The 27,617-nt window shown below is 42.0% G+C and overlaps 1 protein-coding gene across 1 annotated transcript in view; it reads right to left on the bottom strand.

Annotated features, from left to right (window-relative positions):
- Positions 1 to 6,694: 6,694 nt before the first annotated feature.
- The window catches only part of PDIA4 (protein disulfide isomerase family A member 4), a 92,545-nt gene continuing 71,622 nt past the window's right edge, over positions 6,695 to 27,617 (bottom strand). Inside the window, exons 9-10 of the mRNA XM_056520136.1 lie at positions 27,179 to 27,412; positions 6,695 to 7,910 (exon numbers count right to left, since the gene is read on the bottom strand). Coding sequence (XP_056376111.1) covers positions 7,498 to 7,910; positions 27,179 to 27,412 — 647 coding nt within the window. The 3' untranslated portion in view covers positions 6,695 to 7,497. The remainder of the gene's footprint in view (positions 7,911 to 27,178; positions 27,413 to 27,617) is intronic.

Below are 27,617 nucleotides of genomic sequence, written 5' to 3'. Positions count from 1 at the left end.
CAGACTTAGGAGAATCAGGGACTTCTTTTCCTCACTTTTAATAGCTTTCCCCATACTTAAAAGGAGTACTCCGGGATATATATATATATATATATATATATATATATATATATACACACACACACACACACACACATACATACATACACACACCTAAAGATAGGGGATATCAGTATGTAAACAGCCGTGTCAACCATCGCACGAAGCTGTGGTCAACTCGCCCTCCCCATGCAGTTCTAGGGGGGAGCCAGAAATACCCGCATGAGGCGCTCTGGCTGTCTCATTGGCATTGTGCAATTGGTAGAAATAAAAGTCCTTTCAAGCGGAAATCCTGGCAAAAAGACACAGTTCAGTACTCAATGAAGTAGAAAAATCTAAAACTTGTTCTTCATTCCATGCATAAGAAATAAAATGTCCAGGGGACTCTCAAGTTAAAAGAACCAAAATGTTTTGCCCTCCTTTGTCAAGGTTGTCGGTTGTTTTGACTAGTGAAAGTCCCTTGGACATTTTATTTTTTACGCAAGCAATAAGGAACAAGTTTTACATTTTTCTACTCCATTGAGTGCTGGACTGTCTTTTAGTCAGAATTTCTACAGTAACCCGCCGACATGCGATGGCCCCGACATGATAAAATCGACATACGATGGCCTCTCAGAGGCAATTGCATGTCGTCGGGGCAATCACATTAACTGCTATCTGACAGCGCAAAATGCTGTTGGATAGCAGTTTAAGCATCCTGGACAGGTTCACTTACATATCCCCGCCTCCACTTCGCGATCCTCCGGCGTCTTCTGTATCTTCTCCAGGGTCCGGGCCTCGTCGTTATTCCGTCAGTGCGCACGCCGTGCCGGCGCAGCAGCGTAATAACATCACCAGAAAGCGAGGCCCAGACCCTGCAGAAGAAGCCGGAGGATCCTGAAGACAACACCGGAGCAGCGGGACAGCATCGGGAGCCCCTGGGACAGCACTGGAAGCAGTGAGGACGAGGTCTGGAGCAGGACAGGTGAGTGTAACTTCCTATACTTTACATTGTCGAATCATCGTATGTTGAAGGATCCGTGCAAACGATGGGTCGTTTGGAACGAATTACCATTGTATGTTGAGGGACCACTGTATTTGAAAAGACTTGCTTTATTTATGCTCTCAAAAATGTTTTATATGTGACATACTATGTGATACTGCCTGCAAGTATATCTAAGCCTATTATGTGTGCTACTACCTACATGTGTATCTAATCCCATCACATGTGATACTGTCTGCTGAGGCTTATATCTTAACCTATTATGTTCCTGCAGTTGTATCCAAGCCTACTATATGTAATACTGCCTGCATAGAAGTGTATCTAAGCCTATTATGTGTAAAGAGTTCATAGTTGGTGCTGGAATAGTCTCACCTCTGGTAGTCACCCAGCGGCAGAAAAATATTCAAAACACTAGTGTGTCACATGTCTGGAGATACAGAGGGATCATTAAGGGGTGCTGTAAGAGACATCATAGAGGCACACCCTGCTTTACCACACAGTCTTATATACACATGCAGACATTAGCACATATTAGATACACAGCATGTCCCATATTAAACATTTCAGAGATCAGCCAAGTCTTCATGCTCTCTAAACACTACTGGATACAGTGATTTATGCTAGTTTTCAGTGCTGTGAGGAGAAGCTAAGGACATTGTGCACTAAAGGGATCCTAAATCAATTAGTTCGGCTCTCCTATACTAACATAGGAAGGCTGTTACTTTACAGGACATAATACCCCGAGGCCTCCGCATACGTACGGCAGCCACCTTCCCCGACAACCCTGACTTCCGTAGCAGATTCGAAACAGCACTATCCATCTGCTCATCGAGAAAAGGGATTCATTGGTCTCTGATGTGTCTACAAAAATTGACGACTGCATCATGAAACTATCGGACTATCGTGACACACCTGAATACCCCGACTGGGATAGAGGCACCGCCAACAAAATCAACAAATTTGAAAAGGAGACAGCCGCCAACAAACTGAAGAAACTTAACCACGACCGCACGGATTACAACACCGGCAATGTCAAGTACTGGCTACAGCAAAAAGAAGAAGAAAAGCCTACAGCACCTGCTCACCCGAAGCAGAAACAGACTGTTACACCCCCCCCCCCGGCGCACCTACCGTCAAGGTGCGCCCCCAGCCATCCTGCTGCTCCCCACCCGGTGGTACCCTCAACTACCGCGGCACCCAGTGGAGCAACCCTTCCCTTCAATTCCCTGGTTGGACTTGATGGACGTATGTCTTTTTTCAACCATACTAACTATGTAACCCCGACTACACCCGCCCCCCCCCCCCCGCCCGGTGGTACCGACTACCGTGGCACCTGCAGAGCTACCCCAGCCACCCACGCTCCCCGCTCGGTGGTACCTCCGACTACCGCGGCACCCAGCGGAGCAACCACCCACACCCCGGCCACAGCCCCCACTGCAGAGAAACCCACCCATACTCCCGCAAAGACTGTCATCCCACCTGAACTCCTGGAATTCATCTAAAGACAGCACAAGAAGGAAAGCGACCAACCCAGCAACACTCCACCTCGGCTACCCTCCGGTCGCTTCAACTCCTCAACCAACGAGTCCTCCTCATCCTTCAATGACTCTCTCATCACGGTGCACGGTAGCATCACACCGCCACACACCCAGCAATCACCACCCCTACAGTCTGCTTCTAGAGACAACACCTCTTTTTTCACCCCCACAGCTGGCTTCCCACACTCTCCCTCCAATTTCCACAAACACGAAGCGACCGACCTAGGACTCCCCCTCTGCCAACAACTCCCTGGTCCTGAACCGCAACACCACGCCGCTCCAGGTGGGGGCCATGCAGGCAAGGATCATCACCGAGAACCTGGAGCAAGTATCACTAGCCCCGCCGCTACAACCCAGAACACAAAAAAGAAAAGAAAGAGGATGCCGAGGAGGTAAAAGAAAGAAAGAAGCAACATTTCCAGTAAAAGACTTTGACCCCACCACCCCCATCCTCCACCCACCTGGACACAGTGAAAATCTTCAACCTGTCCAGCAAAACTCTCACCAAACATCATGAGAGTATCCTCCAGAAAGGTCTGTCTTTTTGTCCATCAGCCAGACCAGATGACTTCACCCTGTTCCTGAACCTCAATGCATGCATCAGAAAATTAACCCTCAAAAGACATTTCAACTTACCCAGCCACTCCGCCAAGTAGACACCCGCAGCTACACAGACGCCGGTTCCTGCCACACTGATGGTTCCTCCACCGCATCACAGTGGACTCAAACCCAAGTCCCATTTTTTTCCAACTCATCACAAAGGAAACTTCGATACCTTCGCCGCCGGAGAATCCAGTGAGTTTGAGAGATTTTGCAAACCCTCTAACAAACCCAAGGGCTCCAGCAACCTCACATCTCTACAGAGAAAAGCCATCAAAGAACTGGCAGATGACCCTGATATCATCATCAAATCGGCAGACAAAGGCGGCGGCATCATCCTGCTCAACAGAACCGACTACCTGAAGGAATCACAGAGGCTCCTCTCTGATACCACTTTCTACAGCAAGTTAACACGAAACCCCATCACTAACCAACAAAAAGAGCTCATTAAACTGATCAACCACGGCCTCACAGTCGCCAAGCAGGAGTACAACTACATTAACATCACAGAACCGGACACCCCGCTGTTCTACTACCTGCCCAAAATCCACAAAAACCAACAAAACCCACCTGACAGACCAATCATCGCCGGCATCAACTCACTGACATCAAACCTGTCACAGTATGAGGACATCATGCTACAGCCATACGTCCAAACTCACACCAGAGAATCCACAGACTTCATTAACTCTATCCTTAATGTAAGGTGGGAAAATCACTACAGCCTCCTGACTATGGACATTACCTCCCTGTACACCATCATTGACCACCACCTGGGCATTGCTGCAGTATCGCATTTCCTTCAAAGTGATCCCACTATGCCATTACTCCAGTGCCAATTCATCCTGGACAGCATCCTCTTTATCCTGCAGAACAATATGTTCCAATTCAACGGCAGCATTTACCACCAGTGCTGCGGCACAGCGATGGGGAGCCGATTCGTACCAAGCCTCGCTAACCATTTTATGGGTCATTTTGAAGAGACTGTACTATACAAACATGAACTGTTCAAACATTGCATACTGTACAAAAGATACATAGACGAGATCATCATCTGGGATAGCTCCAAGGAAATACTCAACAACTTCCAGACTTCCCTAAATGAAAATTCCTGGAATATCCAATTCACCTCTAATCACTCAGAGGACTCCATCGAATACATGGATGTTATAGTCTACCACACCGAGGACTATCGGGTCAAAACCAAGACCTACGTCAAGTCAGTAGATGGGAACAGCTACCTCAACTATAACAGCTGCCATTTCAGAAAGTGGACACAGAACATCCCCTTTGGTCAGTACAAGAGAATCAGAAGAAACTGCACCAAACCTTCAGACTTTGAGAACCAAAAGTAAAATCCTGGACCAGCACTTCAAATCCAAAGGCTATCCTACCTCACTCATCAACCAAAGCAAGCTCAAGGCAAGCAAATTCTCACAAAAAGAGTGCTTGAAACCCAAAGTCACCAACAATGACCTACCTGAGCAAACCCCTCCTTCAATTTCATCACCACCTATAATGATGATCACAAACTCATCAAAAGGATCATCCCTGACCATTGGAAAACTCTCCTGCTGGACCCCTTCCTCAAAGACATTCTGCCACCTAGACCAAACATCACTTTCAGAAAAAACAGGTCCCTCAAAAACATGCTGGCACCCAGCAAACTCAAAGCACCAAATGAAGCAAACCACCTTGCTGGACACCCCACCTGACACCGGTTCATACAAGCGCAACAAACCTCTCTGCAAATGCTGCAACAACATTGCTAACAAATGCACAAAATTCACCTGCAGGGTGACCAATATTACTTACCCCATCAGGAGTTTCATTAACTGCAGCACCTCCTACGTGATCTACCTCCTCGAGTGCCCGTGGTCTTCAGTACATCGGGCGCACCATCCAACCACTAAATCAGCGCATTAACAAGCACAGATCCAATGTCACCAAGGGGTACCAACTCCACAGTGTCTCCAGGCATGCAGCGGAAAAGCACAGCAGCGATTTCAGGTGCCACACCATCACACCTATTGAACACATCTCTGCCGACACTGCCCACCGATTCGCAGTACTGAGAAAACGGGAACATTTCTGGATCTTCACCCTTAAAACTTTGATACCCTCGGGTTTGAATGAATATATCGAAAATGTTATCTAATCCACCCCTCCACCTACTGCTGCCGGAATACAAGTCCACCCACCTCACCGATGCCACCTAAAGACAAACCAATGGGTCCCGATGACATTGTGACTGCTGTAGCAGATGCCTCTTCACTGCGGGACAAGACGACACCTAGCCACCGCAGAAGCCACCTGTTTCTCTCCCCTCCCCTTTCTCTCTCTATCTCCCCTTTGCTTTACAGGTCTCACAGCCCTTCCATGAATAATTCCGAGTGACATCCAGACCCCAATGACCACCAGATCGGATGACAGCACGACCAGACAAAATTCAAGTCTGATACCGGCACCCTGACAGCGTTCCAAGACCTCCTTCTTGATTGGTCGCAAAAAACACCTCCCTCTTCACGATTGTTCACCACCTGGACCTGCCCAGCAGCGATTGGTGGCACTCTTCAAAAAAGAATTGCCGCTGATGCCTCTAGAAATCTCCCGGAGAGGATATACACGTCTCATCTCCGATTGGCCACCGCCCGAACGACCGTAGCAGCGATTGGCTGACATTTTTTAAAGACACTTTACCTCCACCAGCGGCAGCAACCTGGAATCCGGACTTATACGTCACCCCTCTGATAGGCTGTCCGTGATATCGGGTGAGCCAATCAGAATCTAGCCCACTATCCCCATGCCCATCTTTGGACGATATCTCCACACGGACTTCCACCCATGACAGCGTAACTATACTCAGTCATGTACGGCACGATCCTGATTGGTCGCCTTAACACTATCCCACAGCAAGCGACCAATCAGCCTTCAGGGGCTAGTCTCCATCCATACACCTGCCACGGCAACCCAGCACAGCGATGACCGCCTCCTGATTGGTCCCACAGACACCGGCAACTCTGATTGGTCGCCACCACAGACATTTCTCGCGGTTCTATTTGAACTTCTAAATACTCCTGTAAAAGACTATACCTATGCATTTTTTCATGTTTTACGTGGTTTTCATGCTCTTTTATTGAAAATGTTGAACTATGTATGTCTCTCTTGCCCAGCCCACACCTGATTCTGATTATGTGTGCCACAAAATGCTGTGATTATCACTTTAAAACTGAATTTTGGTGGCCTGGCTCCAGACCTGACTCCCGTGTCTCTGGCTATCCACTACATCCTACCAGATGTGTGTGATATAGTGCTGAGGTGTGGGGGGAGGGAAGAAGATACTTACCTAACCCCTATTTGTCTATCCCAGATCCCATTTGGTACCGGTGTCTTCCTTCTTCCACAGGCCCATTCTTCCTGTCTTAGCCAGTGATTGGGCTAAGTCGAAAGGCCCTGCAACCAGTTTATTATATCACAATTGCATTTTGAAATCACAATATTTTCTTCCATAATCGCAATATGAAAATTTTCCTAATTCATGCAGCCCTAATATTTATTAAAGCTATAATTTACAATAATACATGCTATCTGGAATTCCAGCATTTAGGAATTAGGTACTTTGTTACTGATCATGACAGAAGTTAATCCATAAGAAATCAATGTTTATTTCATCTGTGAAAATAAATCACATAATATGTATACCATCCGAAAAAAAATTACGAGGGGGTCTATACAATTTGTAAGGAAAAAACCTGAAGGTTTTTGGAATAAAAAAATATGCAAAGACATCTATCCAAATTATCATTAAAAGGGATTATCCATTTAAATGTTTTTCTTTTTCTACTAATATGCCCAGCCTAATAAAATAGAAACCTTTATCTCGCCTTCCTCACTCCCTCGTAGCTTCTAGTATCAGGATGCCCTGTCTGTGGCTGGTGAAAATGCTTTCCCAGGAGCTGCAGATTATATCGTTAGCAGCCAGGGAAACTGACAGTACAGTCCGAGACACCGCTACAGCCAGTGATTGGTTGAATCCTGTGACATCCCATCTGCAGCTCCAGCCTACTACAGGAAGCAGACTGTCAGCGGAGACCGGACAGAAATGGGGCATCCTGATACTAGAGCCTACAAGTGAGCGTAAGGAGGAGAGTTAAAAATAAATATTTTATTAAGCTGGCTGGAAATATTAGTAGAAATGCTTTTTCACTGGATAACCCCTTTAATCCAACTATTGGCAAGAATCTCAGTAATGTAAGTAACTTATCCAGCAACTGTGTACAATAATAGTACATAAAGAAAAAAAATTATATATAATCTTTTTTTTTTAGCAGACATATTTTAAAGTTCTTCTTTCGTTTTTGACTTCGCCCTGTGTTCTTCCACAAATTTGGACAAACTTTCAAGATCTCTTTCATGACCTTCAAATTTAATTGGGTTATGTTTTCTGTTCTTCGGTGCAAAAAATATTGTTGGAAATCCTTGTACTTTGTATTTGTCAATGGGTATATCATTGGCAGTAGCATCAATCTTCGCTATAATAAGGTTTGGCACAGATCTGTATTTTTTACCCAAGTCATTGTAAACAGGTTCAAGTGATTTGCAATGACCACACCATGGTGCATAAAACTCTATAAGTACATCAGAGTTTTTATCCATTACAATTTCTTCAAAGGTTTTACCAACCACTACTTTAACAACTCCTTTATTGTTCTTCGGCACAGGTTGGGATTTAAGGACTGGAGTGAGTTTTCCTGTTTACAGAAAAAAAAAAGCAGGGTTAATACAGAAACATCTATGGAGGATAAAAGCAATGTGTAAGAAATACAAATGAAGTACTATATTAAAACTAAAATCTTAGGTTTTTCCCCCATTTTTTATCAACACCATACTCCTCTCCCCAGCACAAATTCTTTGGCCCTGAACCAGTCTCTATACCTAGCCCATGTTCATTTTTGCATTTTCATTTTTTCCTCCTTTTTTTTTTAAAAGACATAACTCTTATTTTGCAAGCTACTGGCCCAATTGTACTTTGTAATGACATGTTACCAATTTATTATTTGTGGGTGGAAATGAGAAAAAACTGTTTTTTACGCAGTGTTATTTATCCTCTTGACAGTGGCCATTGAGCGCGCTTCATTCTTTAATTCCGGTGATCTGTTACGCTGAGAGGATGGCAGGAGGTTTATTACCTGGCTTCTCACAGTCCAATCGGCACTTCAGGGCTCCAGTCAGTCATGGCAAGCTGGAGCAATGGAGCACCGATAACACAATGCTGTGCAATTGCATATCAATAAAAAGCGTATGCAATCCAATGACTGCATGTAATAGTCCCCTATGGGGACTAAAAAAAAAGTCCTCTATGGGGAACTAAAAAAAGTTAATGTGAATTACCCTTCCCTAATTAAAAGTTTGATTCACCTCTATTTTTAAATAAAATAATGTAACCAAAAATAAAACATATGTAGTGTTGCCACATGCGTAAAAGTCAGCACTATTAAAATTTTACGTTAAACTGCAGACTTTGGTGAAAAGAGCAAAGAGAAATAGGATTCATAATAACTGCTGCTTTGTATAGAAGAACTATACAGTGGGGCAAAAAAGTATTTAGTCAGCCACCAATTGTGCAAGTTCTTCCATTTAAAAAGATGACAGAGGCCTGTAATTTTCATCGTAGGTATAGTTCAACTATGAGAGACGTAAAGAGAAAAAAAATCCATAAAAATCACAGTCTGATTTTTAAAGAATTTATTAGCAAATTATGGTGGAAAATTAGTATTTGGTCACCTACAAATAAGCAAGATTTCTGGCTCTCACAGACTAGTAACAACTTCTTTAAGTGTCTCCTCTGTCCTCCCCTTGTTACCTGTATTAATGGCACCTGTTTGAACTTGTTATCAGTATAAAAGACACCTGTCCACAACCTCAAACAGTCACACTCCAAACACCACTATGGTCAAGAACAAAAAGCTGTCAAGACAGCAGAAACAAAAATTGTAGACCAGCACCAGACTGGGAAGACTGAATCTGCCATAGGCAAGCAGATTGGTGTAAATAAATAAATTGTGGGAGCAATAATTAGAAAATAGAAGACATACAAGACCACTGATAATCTCCCTCGATCTGGGGCTCCACGCAACAAGCTCACCCCGTGGTGTCAAAATGATGACAAGAAAGGTGAGCAAAAATCCCAGAACCACATGGGGGACCTAGTGAATGACCTGCAGAGAGCTGGGATCAAAGTAACAAAGGCTACAATCAGTAACACACTACGCCGCCAGGGACTCAAATCTTGCAGTGCCAGACGTGACCCCCTGCTTAAGCCAGTACATGTCAAGGCCCGTCTAGAGTTTGCTAGAGAGCATTTGGATGATCCAGAAGAGGATTGGGAGAATGTCCTACGGTCAGATGAAACCAAAGTAGAACTTTTGGTAAAAACTCAACTCGTGTTTGGAGGAGAAAGAATTCCGAGTTGCATCCAAAGAACACCATACCTACTGTGAAGCATGGGGGTGAAAACATGCTTTGGGGCTGTTTTTCTGCTAAGGGACCAGGACACTTGATCCATGTAAAGGACAGAATGAATGGGCCATGTATCATGAGCTTTTGAGTGAAAACCTCCTTCCATCAGCAAGCGCATGGAAGATGAAACGTGGCTGGGTCTTTCAGCATGACAATGATCCCAAGCACACTGCCCGGGCAACGAAGCAGTGTCTTCATAAGAAGCATTTCAAGGTCCTGAAGTGGCCTAGCAAGTCTCCAGATCTCAACCCCATAGAAAACCTTTGGAGGGAGTTGAAAACCAGTGTTGCCCAGTGACAGCCCCAAAACATCACTGCTCTAGAGGAGATCTGCATGGAGCCATGGGCCAAGATATCAGCAACAGTGTGTGAAAACCTTGTGAAGACTTACAGAAAACGTTTGACCTGTCATTGCCAACAAAGGGTATATAACAATATAACAAAGCATTGAGATTAACTTTTGTTCTTGACCAAATACTTATTTTCCATTATAATTTGCAAATACATTCTTTAAAAATCAGACAGTGATTTTATGGATTTTTTTTTCTTATTATGTCTCTCATAGTTGTGGTATACCTATGATGACAATTACAGACGCCTCTCATCTTTTTAAGTGTGAGAACTTGCACAATTGGTGGCTGACTAAACACTTTTTTTTGCCCCACTGTGGCTCTTGTACTCTTATATACAAACAGTGGTAAAAGTTAGGAAAGTACAAAGTGCTGTGCTCTAGAATAAGTAAGGGCTCTATATTTTTGAATAACTGTCTCAGTGCTTATAACAAAGAACTTCTTCTGTTTTGATAAAAAGTAACCGTGCAATCCTATGTTTTCAGGACCTACTGTGTGCTCACATTTTGAAGTCAGCAATACCAGTGTTTCTCTACTAACATCTAACCGCTGGGACTTCTTTTAAGGATTCCACGTTTATAACTGTTGCACCCCAACATCTATAGCAGCAGATGTGCTTGAATGCATACAATAACTGTACCGTGCTCATATTACCTACAAAGGTTGTGTGCCAATGTGTCCAGCATTACGTGCGATTTAAGGTGAAAGGACACTGTTCAGACTACCACCACAAATTTGGACTTTAAAAAAAAAAATTTTTATTTCAGGAGTACACCATTGACCGTGCGGTATAATTAACATTTTTATAGTTCGGACATTTATGCACGGGGTGATACCACAAATGTTTATATTTATTTTTGATTACATTTTTTTTTAATGGGAAAATGGGGGGATTCAAACTTTCATTAGGGAAAGTGTTAAATCACATTAACTTTTTTTTTTTTTTTTCCACATTACACATTTATAGCCCCCATAGGGGACTATAACATGCAATCTTCTGATTGCATATACTGATCAATGCTATGCAATAGAATACAACTGATCAGTGTTACTGGCTCTCCATTGCTCCAGCCTTGATCTTGGGCATGGAGCAATCGAGCGACAATCGGATGCAGAGGAAGAAGGTAAGGGACCCTCCTTGTGTGTCCTCAGCTGATCGGGACACCGCGGTAAAGCTTGATTGAGCTGCTGGGAAGCATTTTCTTTCATTTTAGAGGCGGCGAGTAACTGATCCCCGCGTTATTGCACAGGAGCGGGTGCAGGGTGTACAGGTATGCCCTGTACTCTTAAGAGGTTAAAGAATAACTGTTGTGCTTTAACATTTATAATCACAGCTGTGTTCTAAGGTCTCTACATCTCCTTCCTGACTAGCACCTCAAATCTGTTGGTAACTGATGGAGATATGTGCTCTATTGGCAAAATAGAGATAGTATTTACTTGTCCTTTATGAGATTGTATGATATGTCGGGAGAGACTACGATGTAAAAAACCTTTTTTTATATTAATCCGATGCCGATTTAAAACGCTCGTGTAGTTGCCGAGTTGTAGTCAGTCATATTGTTTACATACATTTATAGTTAATTAGATGATGCATGTCATATACGATTTAATAGTATAGCTACCTCCAGTGTGAGTACGCTTAAAATTGGTGCTCTGGTGTTCAATTGAAGCGTAGCTTAAACATCTTGATTTTCTGCACCTAAAAGACACTTCTCTAAACAAATGGAAGTGGTGGCAGAAATATTTTTAGATTGCCTTTTGATGCGGCTTGGTGCAATAATATTTCGTAAGGAAGGAGCCCTTCCTTCGAAAGGTAAGTTTGGGGTTTTTGGGTAGTATTTTGCCTAATCAGAGGTCAGATTTTAGAGCCCTCCAGTGTTTTTTCAGGATGTGCTGGATCAGCTTATGGCCCCCATAGTAGGTTGTTACGAAGTTGGTGTTATGTTTTTGTTCTTTTTTTATTGGCATGCTTTATTCTTCCTCTGTTTGCGTGAAGAGGAGAATAAAATTGGGCTATCCATGTAAAGAATATGAAAAAGGAGGATTGGCTGTACCGGATTTTAGGTTATACTTTATAGCGGCACAATTGCAATTTGTAAAGAAATGGAAAGAAACAGATTATTTTGTAAATATGATGCAGAAGTAGTACATGTGTGAAGACATGTGGGAAATATTAGAATCACAGTTGAAAGGAAACAAGCCTATGGGTGAATTGATAGAGTATGTGCACAAATGAAAAAAAATTATGAATGTGAAAGTTCACTGGAATGCACAAGGCTATTTAATAATGCTAGATTTAAGGAGTTGGAGGGACGAGAAGGGAGTTTTTGGGATAAATATATGTTAAAATATGTTTCACAATTCTTTGAGGGTGGCTTACTTAGATCGCTGAGTGCACAATTTCAAATTTCAAATAATTAGATGTCTCTATATAGATATACACAACTGAGGGAAGAAAATAAGAAACAATGGATTAATTACGATTGTGAGATATTGCAAGTTTTAGGGGAGGACACTAATAAGAGAATAATTTCTAGACTGTATAAGATTATGTTGGCGGTAAAAGCGCAAGGGTTAAGGCACTTGAGTATGAAGGAATGGGAGAGAGACTTAGGAGAAATCTCAGATAAGGAGTGGAGTGAGATTTGGAAAGAGGGTTCTTCTATGATTAAAAATGGATCACATAAGCTTACACAATTTTTTAAAAACACATGGGGGAGATTTATCATTGATTTCAGAGTCGTTTTTATTTCTATGTTTTGGCGCAATCCAGGCGCAAGCGGCATATTTAGAGACTTTTCAGAGTCTTTCAATATAGACAGATTCACTCTTTTTTGCCTACCCGTAGACCTTTTCCTTTTTCACCATGCAGTAGTCACATATTTATAATTTGCGACTTTTGTCAAAAGTCGCTATTTTGTGCGCAAAGTTACATTTGTAGGATCTAAGCTACACCACTTACCAGAAGGTGTAAGAATCACTTCTACCTTCCACAATTCAATGGTAACCTTTAACCTCTTGGGGACGATGGCATACCGCTCCCCTTCTATGACATGCGCTCAGGAGCTGAGCACAGGTCATAGCTGGGTGGTCCGGGCAGATATCTGCGACCGGGAATTGTCTCTAATGCAGACATTACCTATCATGGAGAAGCCCAGCTTTAACCCCTTAGAAGCTGCAATCAAATTTGATAGCGGCGTCTAAAATGCAAGTAAAAATGTCCTGGCAGCACTGAGAAAGTAAGTAAAAAACACCTAACCTGCTAAACTCAGGACCCAGGAAAGTGTCTGCTTCTCTCCCTCGCAAGCGTCTAGAAAAAGATAATGCGGTAGAGCCTTTCCCACCACAGCAAAGCTGCGCAAAATTCATCATCCTGTTGCACCTTCTTAATAAATAAGATTCATAGCTAATACGCTAGTCAAACCCACCGCCCTAAATAAACGTGGAAAAATAGCTCTACCGTAGACATTGTTCGATAAATCTGGGCCATAGGCTCTATTATATGCCTCAACTTTAAGCAAAAATAAGACAAATCTAAAAAATATTAAAAAAAATTCTCATGTATTTTGGATGCCCGGTATTGAGGGAATTTTGGTCTAAGATTAAACAGTTTGTTGGAATAAGATTAGGGGTAGAAGGAGGAAAGTTAATAACTTGGTTAATAGGTAGCATAATACAGGAAGGAAATAGGATAGAATGCTCAGAGGTAAGCTGCAGTTTGTTGCCAAACTTTTAGTGGCAAGGAAATGGATGTAAAAAAAAAAGTTCCAAATATTGATGAATTTTAATTGACAGTACACAAAATAGTAAACTTTGAATTTGGATGGGCAGTAAAGTTAGGGTGTCTGAAAATTTCATATGATTTGGGATAAATGGATTGGAGGTATGACAGAGAGAAATATTTTTTTTTCTTTTTCCTTCTGCGACACACACACACACACACACCTTTGAATTGCATGTTGACTAATGCCAGAAGTCTGATCAATAAATTCTGATTAACTGGAGCTGATAATGTCTGAGGAAAATTATGACATACTTGGTATAACAGAGAGTTTGTTGGACAATAGCTACGACTGAGCGGTCAACATACAGGGTTATAGTCTATTCAGGAAGGATCTGACAAAACGGAAAGGGGGAGGAGTCTGTCTTTATGTAAAGTCCAGTCTGAAGGCGGCACTGCGGGAGGATATTTGGGAGGTAAACAAACATGTAGACTCGTTATGGGTAGAAATATATGGAAATAATAATGGAAATTCTGATAGGGGTTTGATATAAGCCACCAAACATAATAGAAGAGGCAGAAGATCAATTACTGAGGCAAATAAACAAGGCAGCAAATCAGAATGAGGTCATAATAATGGGGTATTTTAACTATCCTGATATAAAATGGGAGACAGCCCTGTGAATCTCATAAAGGTAACAGGTTTCTCAACTGGTTGCAAGCCTTACATTTGACTCCGCCACCAAAAATACCATATGGCAGTGTATCCCAACCAGGGTGCCACCAGCTGTTGTAAAACTCCCAACATTCTCTGACAGACCGTGCATGCTGGGAGTTGCAGTTTTGCAACAGCTGGAAGAACATTGCTTGGGAAACACTGAGTTAGGTAACAGACTAACTCAGAGTTCCTTATGGAGACATATTTTCTGGTGTGTGTGGAGATTCAAAAGGCAATTAGCACTCCACTGGGCACTCTGGGGAAAAAGAATATGCAAAGCAGCTCATTACACCACCTTCACAGGAAGAATTCGCCAAACATCAGCTTTAGCTTGTTAAACAGTTAAAGCGTACCTGTCATAGTGCAAAAAAAAGAAAAAAGTGATATGTTACTCAGGACCCAATCCTGATCACGTGCATATAATTTTTAAGTGTCTCGGACCTATATATCCAGAGATATAAGCATTTATCTGCTGGTGAGTTACTTTTTCATTGTGCAGGCTGGAGGGGGCTTGTCAGTCTGTCTCCCTCACAGGAGCAAGCCTGTGCAGTCAGCCAATCAGTACTCTCTACTCTGTAACCCTTTCCTCTCTGGTTTTATGCTGTGTCATGTGTCAGAGGAAGATACTTTTAGCTTGCCTGCAGTAATCAGAAGACATTATGGTGAATTCATAACAGGATAAAATGTATAAACATAAGAATAGATCTTTATAAAATGAGTGCAAGGATTTTTTAGATAAAAGTACAGCATTTTTATGAATACATGTTCTATCTGTTTCATCTTCTCCTAGTAAAGCTGGATGCTATGTGTGTCATTCATCTTTCACAGACTCCTGAATGTCTGATCAACTTCTTTGTCATTCAGGAGTACGAGAAAACTTTGACTATTTCTGCATGCTGGGAGTTGTAGTTTAGTAACAACTGAAGCTGCAATGTTTGTAAATAACTGTTAGAGCAGTGTTGCCTCCAGCTGTTTTAAAACTACAGCTCCCAGCATGTTCACACATCCTTTATCTGTAGTTTTGCATACACAATAGAAATCTCCTATACTGGATACCGGTATGCTTTACGGCCGGTATCCAGTATGCTGTAAAATCTAGACTAGTCTGTCTGGCTAAAAGACAGGTGACCCCTAGTGGTGGCTATTTTGAGCTTGAATTTAAGGTGAATTTTTATATATTTTTTTTAACAGATGTATATTGTGAAATGTCATATTATAATGAGTCCTGCAATATATGAAAAGTTTTTAACAATGACAGTGCCTCTTTAAGGACACAGGGCGTACAAGTACGCCCCCGTTCGAGTCCTTAAGGACTCAGGACGTACCTGTACGTCCCGAGTCCCATTATCGGGGTTTAACCCCTTAGCGCATATGGACGTTTATGAACGTCCATATGCGCGTCCCCATATATAATGCATCATACCCGGTGGGTCCTGGTTGCTATAAGCAACCAGGACCCACGCTAATGCTGGACAGCCAATCGGGCTGATGTCCGGCATTAACTCTTTAGACACGGCGATCAAAGTTGATCGCTGCTTCTAAAAGTGAAAGTAAAAGCATCCCGGCTGCTCAGTCGGGCTGATTGGGACCATTACAATAAAATCGCGATGTCCCGATCAGCTAGGACGCAGCAAGAGGTCCCCTCACCTGTCTCCTGCGTGTCCTATCGTCGATTGATTGCTCCAAGCCTGCTATCCAGGCTTTTGCAATCAACCGCCAATAACCCTGATCCCTGCCATTGAATGCAATGGTAGGGATCAGTGTATCAAATCAATGTACTGCATGTTCTAGCCCCCTATGGGAGCTATAACATTGCAAAAAAAAAAAAAGGTGTAAAAAAATAAAATAAAGATCAATTAACCCTTTCCCTAATAAAAGTTTGAACCACCCCCCCTTTTCCCAAAAAAAAACACAAAAAACTGTGTAAATAAAAATAAAGGATGTCCATACAGGCACGTAGAAAAGATGCTCACGGCACTCGATGCGCTGGTATAAAAGGTACTTCTTTATTTCAAGCAAGGGAATTCACAAACATCGGGAGCGGAGACGGGGGAGGCAGGTCAATGACCGTTTCACCGCAACTGCGGCTTCAACTGGACCATGGAGTTTTACAATCTTTTTATTGGGTTTTCAAAACAAACATAACAGACATTTAGTTTGGACATCACTACTTATCGGTCTCCAGACTGTTCTTCCCCAGTTGTTGCATAACTATAACTCCTAGCATGCCCAGACAGTCCAGGCATGCTGAGAGTTTTAGTTCTGCAACATCTGAAGATATTGCAGAACTACACGCCCAGCATCCCTTACTGTCTGGGCATGCTGGGAATTGTAGTTTTGCAACAGCTGTAGGCACACTGGTTGGGAAACACTGAGCTAGAGTGTTTCCTAACTCAGTGATTCCAACCCGTATGCCTCCAGCTGTTGCAAAACTACAACTCCCAGAATGCACTGACAGACCGTACAGGCTGGGAGTTGTAGTTTTGCAAAAGCTGGAGGCACACGGCTCAGAATCACTGAGCTAGAGTCTGTTTTCTAACTCAGTGGTACCCCACCAGTGTACCTACAGCTGTTGTAAAACTACAACTCCCAGCATGTACGGTCTGTCAGTGCATTCTGGGAGTTGTCATTTTGCCACAGCTGAAGGTTTGGGGCCCCCCCCATGTAAATGTACAGGGTATATTCACACGGGCGGGTTTACAGTGGGTTTCCTTCTAATTTTCCACCGCAGCTCAAACTCCCAGCGGAAAACTTACTGTGAACCCCCGCCTGTGTGAATGTACCCTAAAAACACTACACTAAAATAATAAAAAAAAGTAAAACACTACATATACACCCCCTTACATGTTCCACCCCCCCTCCCAATAAAAATGAAAAACGTCTCATACGGCAGTGTTTCCTAAACGGAGCCTCCAGCTGTTGCAAAACCACAACTCCCAGTATTGCAGGACAGCCATAGACTGTCCTGGCAGGCTGGGAGTCTTGCAACAGCTGGAGGCACCCTGTTTGGGAAACACTGCTGTAGGGTTTTGGTGGAGACAAGCCCCATCCTTGTAACCGGGTCCGCCCCATTGCAAATTCCTTATTTAGGCCTCAAATGCGTATGGCGCTCTCTCACTTCAGAGCCCTGTTTTATTTCTAGGCAACAGTTTAGGGCCACATATGGGGTATTTCCGTACTCTAATTTTGGGGGATATTTCTCCTTTTACCCCTTACGAAAAGTTAAAGTTGGGGGCCACACCAGCATGTTCGTGTAAAAAATTTTTAAGTTTTTCCACTAACATGCTGGTGTTGCCCCATACTTTTTTTTTTTATACACAGGTAAAAGGAGAAAAAGACCCCAACATCTCTAACGCAATTTCGGAGTACGGAAATACCCCATATGTGTACGTAAAATGCTCTGCGGGCGCACAACGCGGCTCAGGAGAGAGAGAGAGAGCGCGCCATGTACATTTGAGGCCTAAATTGGTGATTTGCACAGGGGTGGCTGATAGTTACAGCGGCGCTGACATGAACGCCAAAAAAACACAAAAGACACCAACATGTGACCCCATTTTGGAAACTACACCCCTCACGGAACGTAACAAGGTGTATAGTGAGCCTTAACAACCCACAGGTCTTTGACAAATTTTAGTTAAAGTTGGAGATTAAAAATATTCCCTGAAATGCTGGTGTTACCCCAATTTTTTCAGTAATAGAAGAAATGGGGTTACAAATGTTGGGGGGGCATTTTTCCTGATTATATAAATACCCCATATGTGGATGTAAAATGCTCTGCGGGCGAACTACAATGCTCAGTAGAGAAGGGGCGCCATTGGGCTTTTTGAGAGAGAGAATTAGGCTGGAATTGAAGGCCGTGTGTGTTTACAAAGCCCCCATGGTGCCAGAACAGTGGACCACATATGAACCCATTTTGGAAACTACACACCTCACGGATTGTAACAAGGGGTGTAGTGAGCATTTACAACCCACAGGTGTCTGACAGATTTTTGAACAGTCATCTGTAAAAATGAAAAATTTAATTTTTCATTTGCACAGCCCACTGTTCCAAAGATCTGTCAAATGCCAGTGGGGTGTAAATGCTCACTGCACCCCTTATTAAATTCTGTGAGGGGTGTAGATTCCAAAATAGTATGCAATGTGTTTTTTTTACTGTTCTGGCATCATGGGGGCTTCCTAAATGCGACATGCCCCTGTTAGGCCCAAGGCCTGATTATGGAAACATACCTGTGTTTTATTATTGCATCTGTGTATAAACTAAGACCTGGGGGGTGAGGGGTCATTCAGACGGTGTGTTCCTGTTTGTGTATTGCAGTTTATTAGGGGGCCTGGCTGGTTGTTTGTTAGAAGTCAGGAGTTTCTTTGAAGCGGCAGGATGGGAGATAACAGATGCCCCTTGGTGGGATCAGAGGGGAGGGGGGAGTGGAGCTTCCCTCCAAAAAACAAGCAGATATGATATTTAAACAATGCTAGACTCAAAGTTTGTTGTTAAGATCTGTGCCCCAAGCTGACAACCAACTCCCCCCTCCCCATCCTAAGAGCAGCTGGAGACTCACTCTCATGGACTGCTATACTATTACGCTGTAAGAACTTCATTTTTACTTTTCTGAACTTAATTGCTAAACTCTATATTATATTATATTATATTATATTATATTATATTATATTATATTATATTATATTATATTAATTATATTATATTATATTATATTATATTATATTATATTATATTATATTATATTATATTATATTATATTATATTATATTATATTATATTATATATATATATATATATATATATATATATATATATTCTTATACCTGTATGTCATTTGTTTATTTTTATGCATAGCACTGTGATACCTTTTATCAGATTAAATGTTTAATTAATTAATCAGCTCTGGTCTTTGATCTCTAAATATATGAGCTCACCTTTCTGAAGGCAGCTCAGGTGAAACACGTTTATCTAAGGGTTAATTTGGTGACTTGCTGGGATTAGTAGTGGATACCCAGAGGTCTGGCGGCTTTAACCCTTGCACTATCACACTCTCTCTAGCGTCTTGGCTGGACCGATAGGGTTTGATCGTGACTGCCCCCAAAAACCATTTCAGCAAAATTCACTCTCCAAAAGCCCAATGTCGCTCCTTCCCTTCTGAGCCCTCTAGTGCACCCGCAGATCACTTTACATGCACATATGAGGTATTTCCTTACTCGAGAGAAATGGGGTTCCAAATTTTGTGGGACATTTTCTCCCATTACCCCAAAAATTTCATTTTCACAAGGAGTAACAGCAGCATTTTAGTGTTAAAAATCAAATTTTTCATTTTCACGTCCCACTTTAACGAAAGTTCGTCAATCACCTATGGGGTGTTAAGACTCACTGTACCCCTTGTTACATTCTTGAGGGGTGTAGTTTCCAAAATAGTATGCATGTGTTTATTTATTTATTTTTTTTGCTGTTCTGGCACCATAGGGGCTTCCTAAATGCGACATGCCCCCCAAAAACCATTTCAGCGAAATTTGCTTTCCAAAAGCCAAATTTGACTCCTCTTCTGAACATTGTAGTTCGCCCGCAGAGCATTTTACGTCCTAACATGGGTTATTTCCATACTCAGAAGAGATGGGGGTTACAAATTTTGGGGGGCATTTTCCCCCATTACCCTTTGTAAAAATGGTAAATTTGGGGGAAACTGCACTTCAGTGAAAATTTTTTTTTTCATTTACACATCCAACTTTAACGAAAAGTCGTCAAACACCTGTGGGGTGTTAAGGCTCACTGGACCCCTTGTTACATGCCTTGAGGGGTGTAGTTTCCAAAATAGTATGCCATGTTTTTTTTTGGCTGCTCTGGCACCATAGGAGCTTCCTAAATGTGACATGCCCCTCAAAAATCATTTCAGAAAAACTCACTCTCCAAAATCCCATTGTCACTCCTTCCCTTCTGAGCCCTCTACTGTGCTCGCCAAGCACTTCACATACACATATGAGGTATTTCCTTACTCGAGAGAAATTGGGTTACAAATTTTGGGGGGCTTTTTCCTTCTATTACCCCTTGTAAAAATTCAAAAACTGGGTCTACAAGAACATGCGAGTGTAAAAAATGAAGATTTAGAATTTTCTCCTTCACTTTGCTGCTATTCCTGTGAAACACAAACTAACAAACTTCCTGAATATCATTTTGAATACTTTGAGGGGTGCAGTTTTTATAATGGGGTCATTTATGAAGTATTTCTAATATGAAGGCCCTTCAAATCCACTTCAAAACTGAACTGGTCCATGAAAAATTCGGATTTAGATTATTTTTTTTTTTAAATTAGAAAATTGCTGCTGAACCTTGAAGCCCTCTGATGTCTTCCAAAAGTAAAAACATGTTAACTTTATGATGCAAACATAAAGTAGACATATTGTGTATGTGAATCAATACATAATTTATTTGGAATGTCTATTTTCCTTACAAGCAGAGAGCTTCAAAGTTAGAAAAATGCTAAATTTACAATTTTTTCATAAAATTTTGGAATTTTTCACCAAGAAATGATGCAAGTATCGACAAACCGTGGCCCTCCAGATGTTGCAAAACTACAACTCCCAGCATGCCCAGACAGCTGTTTGCTGTGTGGGCATGCTGGGACTTGTAGTTTTGCAATATTTAGAGGGGCTCAGGTTGTAGATCACTAAGTGGTCTCAAACTGTAGCCCTCCAGATGTTGCAAAACTACAACTCTCAGAATGCCCAGACAGCAATTTGCTGTCTGGGCATGATGCAAGTTGTAGTTTTGCAACATCCGGAGGGCCACAGTTTTGAGACCACTGGACAGTGATTTACAACTTGAACCCCTCTAAATCTTGCAAAACTACAACTCCCAGCATTCAGGAACAGCATAAGGCTGTCTCGGCATGCTGGGAGTTGTACTTGCGTGCCTCCAGCCATTGCATAACTACATCTCCCAGCATGCCCTTCCGCAATCAGTACATGCAGGGAGTTGTAGTTTTGCAACAGCTGGAGGCACACTGGTTGGAAAATACTGAGTTAGGTCATAGAACCTAACTCAAGGTTTTCCAGCCAGTGTGCCTTCAGATGTTGCAAAACTACAACTCCCAGCATGCATGGTCTGTCAGTGCATGCTGGGAGTTATAGTTTTGACCCCCCTCCCGTGTGAATGTACAGGCTACATTCACACTGGCGGCGGATTACAGTGAGTTCCCCGCTACAAATTTGAGCTGCGGCGAATTTTCCGCCGCAGCTCAAACTCCTAGCGGGAGACTCAGTGTAATCTGCCGCCAGTGTGAATGTAACCTAAAAACACTACACTACACTACCACAAAATAAAGAGTAAAACACTACATATACACACGTACACTGCCCCCCCCCCCCCCAATAAAAATGAAAAACGTATTGTATGGCAGTGTTTTTAAGATGGAGCCTCCAGCTGTTGCAAAACAAAAACTCCCAGCATTTCTGGACAGCAATTGACTGTGCAAGCATGCTGGGAGTTTAGCAACAGCTGGAGGCACCCTGTTTGGGAATCACTGGCATAGAATACCCCTATGTCCACCCCTATGCAAGTCCCTAATTCAGGCCTCAAATGCGCATGGCGCTCTCACTTTGGAGCCCTGTCTTATTTCAAGGCAACAGAATAGGGTCACATATGGGGTATCGCCGTACTCGGGAGAAATTGCCTAACAAATTTTGGGGGGCTTTTTCTCCTTTTACCCCTTATGAAAAGGAACAGTTGGGGTCTACACCAGCATGTTAGTGTAAAAAAATAAAAATGTTTACACTAACATGCTGGTGTTGCCCTATACTTTTTCCCTTTTACCTCTTGTGAAAATGAAAACGCCCCCCAAAATTTGTAACGCAATTTCTCTCGAGTACGGAGATACCCCATATGTGGGCGCAAAGTGCTCTGGGGGCGCACAACAAGGCCCAGAATGGAGAGTGCGCCATGTACATTTGAGGTGATTTGCACAGGGGGGCTGATTGTTACAGCGGTTCTGACAAACGCAAAAAAAAAAAAAAAAAAAACACACCCACATGTGACCCCATTTTGGAAACTACACCCCTCACGGAATGTAATAAGGGGTACAGTGAGAATTTACACCCCACAGGTGTCTGATGGATCTTTGGAACAGTGGTCCGTGAAAATGAAAAATTTTGCACAGCCCACTGTTCCAAAGATCTGTCAGACACCAGTGGGGGGGGGGGGGGGGGGGGGGTAAATGCTCACTGTACCCCTCATTACATTCTGTGAGGGGTCTAGTTTCCAAAATGGTATGCCATGTGGGGGTTATTTTGCTGTTCTGGCACCATAAGGGCTTCCTAAATACAACATACAAATTTGCTCTCAAAAAGCCAAATATGATGCCTTCTCTTCTGAGCATTGTAGTTCGCCCGCAGTGCACTTCAGGTCCACTTATGGGGTACCTCCATACTCAGAAGAGATGGGGTTACAAATTTTGGGGGGTCTTTTCTGCTATTAACCCTTTAAAAAATGTGAAATTTGGGGGAAAACCAACATTTTAGTGAAAAAAATATATAGTCGTGAAACACCTGTGGGGTATTAAGGCTCACTTTATTCCTTGTTATGTTCCTCAAGGGGTCTAGTTTCCAAAATGGTATGCCATGTGGGGGGGGTTTTGCTGTTCTGGCACCATAGGGGCTTCCTAAATGCGACATGCCCCCCAAAAACCATTTCAGAAAAACGTACTCTCTAAAATCCCCTTGTCGCTCCTTCGCTTCTGAGCCCTCTACTGCGCCCGCCGAACACTTTACATAGACATATGAGGTATGTCCTTACTCGAGAGAAATTGGGCTACAAATATAAGTATACATTTTCTCCTTTTACCCCTTGTAAAAATTCAAAAATTGGGTCTACAAGAACATGCGAGTGTAAAAAATGAAGATTTTGAATTTTCTCCTTCACTTTGCTGCTTTTCCTGTGAAACACCTAAAGGGTTAAAACATTTACTGAATGTCATTTTGAATATTTTGGGGTGTGCAGTTTTTATAATGGGGTCATTTATGGGGTATTTCTAATGTGAAGACCCTTCAAATCCACTTCAAACCTGAACTGGTCCCTGAAAAATAGCGAGTTTGAAAATTTTGTGAAAAATTGGAAAATTGCTGCTGAATTTTGAAGCCCTCTGGTGTCTTCCAAAAGTAAAAATTTGTCAATTTTATGATGCAATCATAAAGTAGACATATTGTATATGTGAATCTAAAAAAATTATTTGGAATATCCATTTTCCTTACAAGCAGAGCTTCAAAGTTCGAAAAATGCTAAATTTTAAATTTTTTCATAAAATTTTGGGATTTTTCACCATGAAAGGATGCAAGTTACCACAAAAATTTACCACTATGTTAAAGTAGAATATGTCACGAAAAAACAAACTCAGAATCAGAATGATAACTAAAAGTATTCCAGAGTTATTAATGTTTAAAGTGACAGTGGTCAGATTTGCAAAAAAGGGCTTCGTCCTAGAGGTGAAAATGGGCTCCGTCCTTAAGGGGTTAATTTTGCTTTACTTTTTCCTGATCCCCGTTTATAATTTATAATTTTTTTTAAAGGGCTTACACTTTCATTTTTGACCTTTTTGCTATTTATATAGTTAAAGAACATTTTGGGGTTAGTTTTACTCTCTTGGGCAATGAGTCTTTCTATCTCTATTATTGCAGCTTTTATCATTTTTTTTTACATATTTTACTTTTTTCTCTATAGCTTTTTAATGCTTCTTCACTGCCGCCCTGTTTTAGTAGTTTATTGTCCCCCTTAACGTTTTTTATTCATCCATATTGGTTCTCTTATTTCTGACCCTTTTATTCCCATAGGGTATATACATCTTACAGTGAGAGTAAGATTTAAAAAAGTTTTCCATTTAGTGTCAGTATTCTTGTTTTTGAGGACATTATCCCATCTTATATTGTTAATGGCTTCTCTGAGTTGATCGAGCTTTGCCTTCCTAAAGTTCATTGTTTTTGTGGCCCCTCGCAAGATTCCCTTATTGAAGAACAAGTTAAAATGTATTATATTATGATCTCTATTTCCTAGGTGTCCTACTTACACATTACTCTGTCAGGTCTGTTGGTTAATATTAAGTCTAGTAGGGTGCCCCCTCTGGTCAGACCCTGCACCATTTGGGACAGATAATTGTCTTTAACTATAGTCAGAAACCGGTTTTCTTTATGAGATTCACAAGTCTCAATCTCCCATTTTATATCAGGATAGTTAAAGTCCCCCATTATTATCACCTCATTCTGATTTGCTGCCTTGTTTATTTGCCTCAGTAATTGATGATCTGCCTCTTCCATGAGGTTTGATGGCTTATAGCAAACCCCTATCAGAATTTCCATTATTATTTCCATGTATTTCTACCCATAATGACTCCACATTATCGTTTCCCTCCCAAATATCCTCCCGCAGTGCCGCTTTCAGACTCTATTTCACATAAAGACAAATTCCTCCCCCTTTCTGTTTTGTCCAATCCTTCCTGAATAGACTATAACCCTGTATATTGACCGCCCAGTCAAAGCTATCGTCCTATCCTCTTCAAACATCATCAACTCCAGTTCGTCAGTTTTATTCGACAGACTTCTGGCATTAGTCAACATAAAATTCAATAGTGTATGTTTTTTTTTTCTATGAAGCCTATCCCTATTAACTATTCTAACCCCTCCCTCCGCTCCACCCCCAGGTACATTAATAAGTCCCCCCACCCTCTATCTACACCATCTTCCCCCTCTATGTTGTAGATTTCCCCCCCCCCCCCAGTCCCTAGTTTAGACACTCCTCCACCCTTCTAGCTATCTTCTCCCCAAGCACAGCTGAACCCTCCCCATTGAGGTGCAGCCCGTCCCTACGGTAGAGCCGTTAACCGACAGCGAAGTCAGACCAGTTCTCCATGAACCCAGCTTCTGAGCCACTTGTTTATATCCCTAATCTCCCGCTGCCTCTGTTGTGGCTCGTGGTACAGGTAATATTTAAGAAAATATTACCTTTGAGGTCCTTGCCTTAAGCTTGCGGCCTAAGTCTCTGAAATCATTTTTAAAGGACACTCCACCTACCCTCTTACTTTGTACCATGACTGCTGGGTCCTCTCCAGCCCCACCCAGCAACCTGTCAACCCAATCCGCGATGTGCCGAACTTGAGCGCCAGGAAGACAACACACAGTTCGGCGATCCCGGTCTTTGTGACAGATCGCCCTGTCTGTCCCCCTAATAATGGAGTCCCCCACTACCAGTACCTTTCTGGCCTGCACTGCCCTGCACTCCTCCCTCCCTCCTTACTGGAGCAGACACCCCCCTGGCGGTCAGAGGAACTCCTTGTATTTTACATACTGGTTACATTTTTAGCTTGAGCCCCCACTTTTTTTTTTGTATAGCAGCGTCTCTGATACTATTCATTGTTATTATAGAAGTAGAACTCATCTACAGACCATATCACAGTGGGAGTTATAGCAGCAGTAAACTTTTTTTGCACATTGGATTGTGCTTAAGCCGATGATATTGCACTGACCTTTTGACAGTTTCTTGATATACCCTCCCACTTCTGAGCTATGAGGTTTTCTAGTTTGTATGACAATTTAGGTAATAAGCCAGGTGGGCGTGAACTTACTGGGAGTGAATATTAGTAGTTGGACAGTGTTATACAGTCAGCGAGTATGAATGTTGTACACTGAGGTGAGTGTGTGCATAATACTGTATAATTCTGCCCATTACCTGATATTCACTCCCATTATTATAATTAAGTTCATACAAATCTGGTTGATTCCCTAAATTGACAAACAATATGTCCTACTGTTCCAGAGAAATGTGGGTTTATAAATTAACTGTAAAAAAGGTGTTTAAGGATAATGCAATCTATTTTTTTTTGCATTGGCCACAGGTCTTCTTTAAAGCATACCTGTCAGATCACAAAAAAAAAAAAAAAACTATTTGCTCAGTATCTCATCCTGATCATGTACATATAATCTGTATGTGCCTATGCCCAATATTTCTCTTAGAGCTCACTTTATTTACTTGGAGTGATTGCAAAGTGAAAGTACTTTTCGTTTACAGGCAGGGGGCTGTTCCCTTTCTGTGATAACCACTCCCCCCACCCTCTCTTTGCTCTGGGAGCAGTAACCCTTTCCTTTCTGGTTTTATGCTAATCACAAACACACACACACACACACACACACACACACACACACACACACTGTGTGCTTACAGCTAGAGATGAGCGAACTTACAGTAAATTTGATTAGTCACGAACTTCTCGGCTCGGCAGTTGATGGCTTTCCTGCATAAATTAGTTCACCTTTCAGGTGCTCCCGTGGGCTGGAAAAGGTGGATACAGTCCTAGGAGACTCTTTCCTAGAACTGTATCCACCTTTTCCAGCCCACCGGAGCACCTGAAGGCTGAACTCATTTACGCAGGATAAGTCATCAACTGCCGAGCCGAGAAGTTTGTGACAAATCAAATTTACTGTAAGTTCGCTCATCTCTACTTACAGCTTTTGCAAAACTACAGTTCCCAGTTCTTTGACTGGCTTTTTCACTATGAAATACTGAAAATTTTCTAATGAAAACAATTACAAAACCTATTGGTTCTGCATGCTTTACAACATATCAAAAGTTTTTATATCTGACAGTGCCCATTTAAAATTAAGGCAACATAGGCATGGTAGACATATACCATCAAGCATGTATGCAATATGTTTTCCTCTCAAAACTTACCTTTCTTAAAGTTCATTACAAACTCTCTAAGTGAATCTGAATCAAACTCTTCAGGCTCTTTAGCATATTTTTTACCATTAGAATCCAGAATTGCTACATTCACTTCCTCTCCACTTTCATCTAATCCAAGGTCTTTTAATTCAGATGCATAATCATCTTCATTAGCAATGCAAAAGGTATATTCTGGAAAATCTTTTGCAACATCCAAGACTTTGCTTCGCCAATACTGGGTAGCTGCAATTAATAAGCACAACAGAGGAATATATTTAAAAGTACTATAGACAGTAACAACTGTATTACAAAAAAAAAGTTTTTTAATTTATGTTAATCTCACTAAAATGTATATAAAAAACATCACACCTAAAACATTGTCCCTTTAGAAAGGGTCCTCTACAGGGCTGATTTACTTTAAACTTTGCTTTTAGTTTTTATTTAACCG

The sequence above is a fragment of the Hyla sarda genome, chromosome 5, assembly GCF_029499605.1.
Source record: "Hyla sarda isolate aHylSar1 chromosome 5, aHylSar1.hap1, whole genome shotgun sequence".
Taxonomy (NCBI): domain Eukaryota; kingdom Metazoa; phylum Chordata; class Amphibia; order Anura; family Hylidae; genus Hyla; species Hyla sarda.
The sequence above is the reverse complement of the archived record's forward strand: the minus strand, read 5'-3'. Positions and strand labels throughout refer to the sequence as shown.